Raw genomic sequence first — 6533 nt, 5'->3', positions numbered from 1 at the left:
GGCAACTACCATTGAGCTGCAGGAGGGCAATCCTTACTCTTCTCCCTAAAAAAGGAGATTTACAGGAGATCAGAAACTGGCGACCAGTGGCTCTTCTCAGCGCTGACTACAAACTTTTATCAAAGGTGTTGGCCATGAGGCTGAGACAAGTTATGGAGCATGTTGTTCATGTCGATCAGACTTACTGCATACCCAACAGGTTGATATCTGATAACATCATTCTAATTCACGATGTTTTGGACCTCTCCAAGTCAATGGGCTGTGATTCCTGCTTGATTTCTCTAGATCAGGAAAAAGCGTTTGACAGGGTTGAACATCAATATTTGGGGCAAACGCTAGATGCGTTCGGGTTCAGCTCGGGTTTTATAAACTTGGTGCGAGTCTTGTACAGTGACACTGAGAGTATTTTAAAGATCAACGGTGGTTTAAGTGCTCCTTTTAAGGTTCAGAGAGGAGTCAGACAAGGCTGCTCACTATCCGGCATGCTGTACTCCTTGGCCATAGAGCCTCTCCTACACAGATTAAGACGGTCTCTTTCAGGTGTAACCCTTCCTGGATGTGAAACAGTTTTTAAATTATCTGCTTATGCTGACGATGTTGTTATCATCACCGAGAAACAAGAAGATATTAACACCCTTGTAGAAAACATTCATGAGTTTGGTGTAGTGTCCTCTGCAAAAATTAACTGGGGAAAAAGTGAAGCGATAACATTCGGCGATGAGTTGTGTAAGAAACTGGTTTTACCTGCTGGGCTGAGTTGGAACAAATGTGGTTTTAAGTATCTTGGTGTTTATCTTGGTGATGATACTTTTGTGAGGAAAAATTGGGATAATGTTTTAGAGAAGGTGGAAGGGCGTCTAAAAAAATGGAAATGGATATTACCGCACATGTCTTTGAGGGGTCGCACACTTGTGATTAACAATTTGGTGTCGTCTATGCTGTGGCACCGCTTAGCATGCGCAGACCCTCCAGCACAACTGCTGGCTAAAATACAAGCAGTATTGGTGGACTTTTTCTGGGACCGTTTGCATTGGGTCCCGCAGAGCGTACTTTTTCTACCCAAGGAGGAAGGAGGGCAGGGACTCATCCATCTCACCAGCAGGGGCGCCGCCTTCCGACTCCAGTTTATTCAGAGGCTCCTTGTTGGGCCCAGAGACCTTGTCTGGAGACCCTTGGCCCGAACCATATTGACCCGAGGCCGGAATTTGGGTCTTGCTGAGTCTTTGTGGCTGATGGACCTGACTTCTCACAAACTTCAAAATCTTCCAAAGTTCTACCAAGGCCTGTTTACTGTGTGGGGGATGCTCCACAAAAAGAGAAGACCAGGTGGTGAGACTCTTACATGGCTACTGAAGGAACCAGTGGTGCATGGGACTCGTTTCAACGTGGAGCGCGTAGCAGGACCCTTTGTGATGCAGTTGTTCTGTTCAGCTGGGATTGTCACGCTTGGACATGTGGTCGAGCGATGTGGACCTGGTTTGATCAACGCTGCAGGTTTAGCCTCTCAAGTAGGAATTACTTCCACCAGGGTCTTAAGCCAACTGCTCAACACATGGACGTGCGAACTCACAAAAACGGAACTGTCTCTGCTGAACAACTACTGTAACGGACACTGTCACCCAAATGCTGATGAACCCTTCCCTGAAGTGACTCTCCTTCCTGATTTTAAAGACTGTACAGGACAGCTGTTGGAGTCCAGAGAGACCTTCACAAATAGGTTGGAAGCCATGGGGGGAAAACTTATGTACTCTGTATATGTAAAAGTGTTGAATAAAAGCGAACTACGTGACAGGGTTGACACTCCTTGGAGAGCCCATTTAGGGCTTGACAGTGAAGTCAAACCTGCATGGAGAGTGCTATACAAACCACCGTTGACAAAAAGGGTTGGAGATTTACAGTGGAGAATTTTACACGCTATTGTGGCAGTGAATGCTTTTATTTCTGTGATTAATCCCAGTGTAAGAGATAACTGTCCTTTTTGTTTGCAGAGGGAAACGGTCTATCACTGCTTTTCAGAGTGCAACAGACTATACACCTTGTTTCAGCTGTTACAACAAATGTTCATGATGTTTGGAGAAAAGTTTTCCAAGCAGTCGTTTATTTTTGGTTTTAGATACAGTCAGAAGGAGAGAAGGAAATGTCAACTGTTTTACTTTGTACTAGGTCAAGCAAAAATGGCAATTTATCTTACCAGAAGAAACAAAGTTGAGGAGTCATTAGATTGTGATGCAAACACGGTTTTTGTCAGAATGGTAAAGCCAAGATTAAATCTCGATTTTGCTTTCTACAAAACCACAAATAATGTAGAGCAGTTCACACATATATGGTGTCTCAAAGATGTCTTATGTTCAGTAGTGGAGAATGCTCTTATTTTTGGGACTGTGTTGGACTAAATCATGTCTATGCTTTTGGCTATGTGTGTGTATGTGTATTTATACGCTCTGCAACAGAGCATCAAGCTGTACATAGTCCTGCTTTGATTGAATAAAGAGGTATTGAATCTCAGAATCTCTCACTGTCTGTCTCTCTCTCTCTCTGTCTGTCTCTCTCTCTCTGTCTGTCTCTCTCTCTCTCTCTCTCTCTCTCTCTGTCTGTCTCTCTCTCTCTTTGTCAGTCGTCAACCGGTGAGTTCGTCTGAAGCGAGCTGCAGCAGCGCAGGAAGTTCTCACTCCAAATCATTCGATCAGCTGCGTTACCCGCCATGTTCTAGCAGCGTTGGAGGAGGAGGAGGAGGAGGAGGAGCGGAGAGGGACGACAGGAGAGGAGAGAGAGGGGGAGAAAGAGGAGACGACTCGCTCAGCGTCACCTCCGCCGGCTCCAGCAGCTCGGACGTGGAGGAGATCAACATCAGCTTCATCTCCGATTCCCCCGATACGCACGAGAAAAAGGTGAGCGAAGGAGACTCGAGTGGAAGAAATTCCTGAAGTGTTCGAGAAAATAAAGCTAAAAGTTACAGCATACATCAAGAAACTAGTGGAGGGAAATCTTTTGCGAGTGTTAATCAAACTCTAGTGCACTCAAAATGTAGTGCACTCAAACTCTAGTGCACTCAAAATGTAGTGCACTCAAACTCTAGTGCACTCAAACTCTAGTGCACTCAAACTCTAGTGCGTTCAGACATTTTTACCCTTGTGTGACTTTCCTGCTTCCTCTTTATAGACGTCGACGCCGTGTGTAAAACATTCACACTCTTCGTTAGGGAAGTGCGGCCCCATTGGAGATCTGACACCCACGGTACACTCGTCTTCTCTTCCTCTCTCTCTCTCTCTCTCTCTCTCTCTCTCTCTCTCTCTCTCTCTCTGTCTCTCTCCATCCGTCACTCCATCCCGTCTCACTCGCTCCGTTTCAGAAGTCAGCCATATTTCTTTTTCAATCCAGAGCTGGACCTGTCTCACCATCATTGCCATACGGGTCTATGTGTGTGTGTGTGTGTGTGTGTGTGTGTGTGTGTGGTACAGATCAGAATTCATGGATTTTATTTATTCATTTACTGTGGTGGGACTTTCATTAGGAATGTGAGGAGTTTTAGATGTTGAAATGTTTTACAGCAGACACTAAAACACATTCTCACATGTCTCTGACAAATCTGATCTGTCTGTCTGACATCAGAAATCTGATCTGTCTGTCTGACATCAGAAATCTGATCTGTCTGTCTGACATCAGAAATCTGATCTGTCTGTCTGACATCAGAAATTCGATCTGTCTGCCTGACATCCTCAGCAGCGTTTATTAAAATAAACCGAATTCATTAATGAGCTCACAGTTTACTCATAACATGCAGCCAGTAGCACTGTTTAAAATGGCCTCCGTCTCTGTGCTCTGATTGGCTGCTTGATGATCCAGTCATGATTATATCTGCTCTAGGAAGCATTTCAATAACTCTAGCTCCTTTATTCTTATGTGTGTGTGTGTGTGTGTGTGTGTGTGTGTGTGTGTGTGTGTGTGTTTCGGTGTGTAAAACATGAAATGTGTGTATGCAGTGAGTAGGAATACACACACAATTAAAATTACTTACATTCTTTCTTTCTTTTTTCCCCTTACTTCGTTCCTTCACTCCTTTCTTCCTTCTATCCTTCTTTCTTTGTTTCTTTGTTCCATCCTTATTTTACTATTTCTTTCCTTCTTCTTTCTGAATTATTTCTCATTTCTCCTTCCTTCCTTCCTTCCTTCTTTTTTTCCTTCCTTCTTTTTTCTTTTTTTTCTCCTTCCTTTGTTCCTTCCTTTCACCGTTTCCTTCTTCTGTCCTTCTTTTCTTTTTTCTTCTTTCGTCATTCCTTTGTTCCTGCCTTCAAATGACTATTTCTTTCCTTCTTTCCTTCCTTGTTTTCTTATTTCTCCTTCCTTTCTTTCGTTCTTCCTTCCTTCCTTCTTTCTTTCTTATCTCTCCTTCCTTCCTTGTCCTTCCTTCATTTTTTGACTTCTTCCATCCTTCCTGTCTTCTTTTTGATCATTTCCTTCCTTCCTTTCTTTTACTATTTCCTTTCTGTCTTTCTTTCTGTTTTTTTCTCTCCTGTCTTTTCTCTCCTCAGTTCTGGGAGTCCACGTCTCTCTCATCTCTGGACGCAGCGTCAGGTTCGGGCTCCAGCAGCGCCTCGTCCTCCTCTGTCTCGTCCACTCCGCACACGTCCACACCGCACTCGTCCTCCCGCTCGCACAAGCGCTCCGTCTCTGGCGTGTCCAGCTACTCGTCCCTCTCTCTTCCTCTCTACAATCAGCAGGTGGACGACTGCTGCATCATCAGAGTGAGTCTGGACGTGGAGAACGGCAACATGTACAAGAGCATTCTGGTGAGGACCTGAGGAACCCAGAGAGACACCAACGTCACTGTATATTACACACCTGTTATTATATTCAACATCTGTGTGTGTGTGTGTGTGTGTTTGTGTGTGTGTGTAGGTGACGAGTCAGGATAAAACCCCTGCAGTGATCAGGAAGGCGATGGTCAAACACAACCTGGACCGAGAGAGACCTGAGGATTACGAACTCGTGCAGAAAATCAGTGAGGATAAAGGTACACACACACACACACATACACAAACTCTCACACACACACAAACACACACACACACACGCACAGAGACATACACACACACAGACATACACACACACACACACACACACACGCATACACACACATTTGACACATTTTTGGTTTTAGGTTTTCTTTTAATTTTCTATTAACTTTTAAAAAGAAATGTATTCTTTATTCTTTTATTTTTCAGTTTTCTTTGTTTCTTTTATGGGTTACTTTTTTTTCTCGTAACACGCTAATGTTCCGATGTTCTGACTTTCTGACATTCCCTCCACAGAGCTGAAGATTCCAGACAACGCCAACGTGTTTTACGCCATGAACTCGTCAGCCAACTACGACTTCGTCCTGAAGAAGCGCGGCTTCCCCCGAGTGACTCGCACCAAACATGTAGCGAGCTCCACGCTGCCCCGCATGAAGCAGAAAGGCCTGAGGATCGCTAAGGGCATCTTCTGAAAAACTCAAACTCCCATAATCCCACAGGGCTTGTGGATATGCCGCTGAGGTCAAACGTCAGGCCCTAAAAACTGGGAGGGAATAAAAAAGTCACTGCCAGCTCAGGGGAGGCCGTTTAAGCATGGCTGTGGATGTGCGCTCGTGTTTACAGACTCCCAAGAGCTGCCTTCTAGCCGTGAGGTCACTTCCTGTGCCCACTGAGAAGGGGGTCACTTCCTGTGTCGCTACTATAAGGGTCACTTCTTGTGTCGCTTCTGAGATCGCTTCCTGTTGAGTGCTGTGTTGCAGACAGCCTTCACTGCCAGATTAAGGATGACTCGGAGCAGCGGACATGTGACCTGGTGTTACTTTTAAAAGTATCCTCCTGCAACAACAACAAACACAAACACTTAAGGTTCTGAACGAAGTTTCATGGTGGAAATCGTGCTATCCATTCATATTGGTGTGCGAGGGTTTTTCCTTTTTTTGCCAAACATTACAGAGACTAAAGAGACGATCGAACATGTCGAGTATTTTTGGGCTTTTTTCAGTTCTTGAAATGAGAAACAAAAAAAAAGTTTTTTTTTGTCTTTTGTCAATGATAACGTGTCTGTTTTTGTTAAAAGGGCATTACAGCTAACAGCAAGCACTCCTCTCACACGACTCTTCTCCATCCACGTTCTCCAGACTGTATGCGAAATATCCACCTTGTTTTTATTGTTTGCCACTTTGGCTATTATTGCTAGCATATTTTTTTTCATTTCAGCAATTAGCAGCGGTATTTTAAATAACTATTAGCCTGGCTAGCTAGCTGAGTAAGCTAACAAGCCATACTACGAATTCAGCATCAGCAGTTAATGTTATAGTGTTTCCGCATCCGATTGTAAGTGCCACTGCTGCTGCTAGCTCTTCCAAAAAAAACAGGAAGTGTGATTGATTTATTACTGACGTATAAATTTGAAAATAAGGAACTGTTAGCTTGGCGTGAACATACCACTAAAACTCTGTGAGGAACTAGCGGGAGTTAGTGCTGAACTACAGCAACACTAATGGGATAAAAGCTACAGTA

The 6533-nt window shown here is 44.2% G+C and overlaps 1 protein-coding gene across 4 annotated transcripts in view; it reads left to right on the top strand.

The window, feature by feature from the left end:
• The window catches only part of LOC108278782 (ral guanine nucleotide dissociation stimulator), a 49927-nt gene extending 43864 nt beyond the window's left edge, over positions 1 to 6063 (top strand). For 3 of the 4 annotated variants that reach the window (XM_053687866.1, XM_017492361.3, XM_017492360.3), the window contains exons 13-17: positions 2615 to 2888; positions 3160 to 3234; positions 4530 to 4787; positions 4897 to 5011; positions 5310 to 6063. In XM_053687866.1, coding sequence (XP_053543841.1) covers positions 2615 to 2888; positions 3160 to 3234; positions 4530 to 4787; positions 4897 to 5011; positions 5310 to 5485 — 898 coding nt within the window. In that variant the 3' untranslated portion in view covers positions 5486 to 6063. The remainder of the gene's footprint in view (positions 1 to 2614; positions 2889 to 3159; positions 3235 to 4529; positions 4788 to 4896; positions 5012 to 5309) is intronic. The other variant, XM_017492362.3, reaches the window with a different exon arrangement.
• The last annotated feature ends 470 nt before the right edge of the window (positions 6064 to 6533 follow it).

This window comes from Ictalurus punctatus, chromosome 18 (genome assembly GCF_001660625.3).
Source record: "Ictalurus punctatus breed USDA103 chromosome 18, Coco_2.0, whole genome shotgun sequence".
NCBI classification, from domain to species: domain Eukaryota; kingdom Metazoa; phylum Chordata; class Actinopteri; order Siluriformes; family Ictaluridae; genus Ictalurus; species Ictalurus punctatus.
The sequence above is the reverse complement of the archived record's forward strand: the minus strand, read 5'-3'. Positions and strand labels throughout refer to the sequence as shown.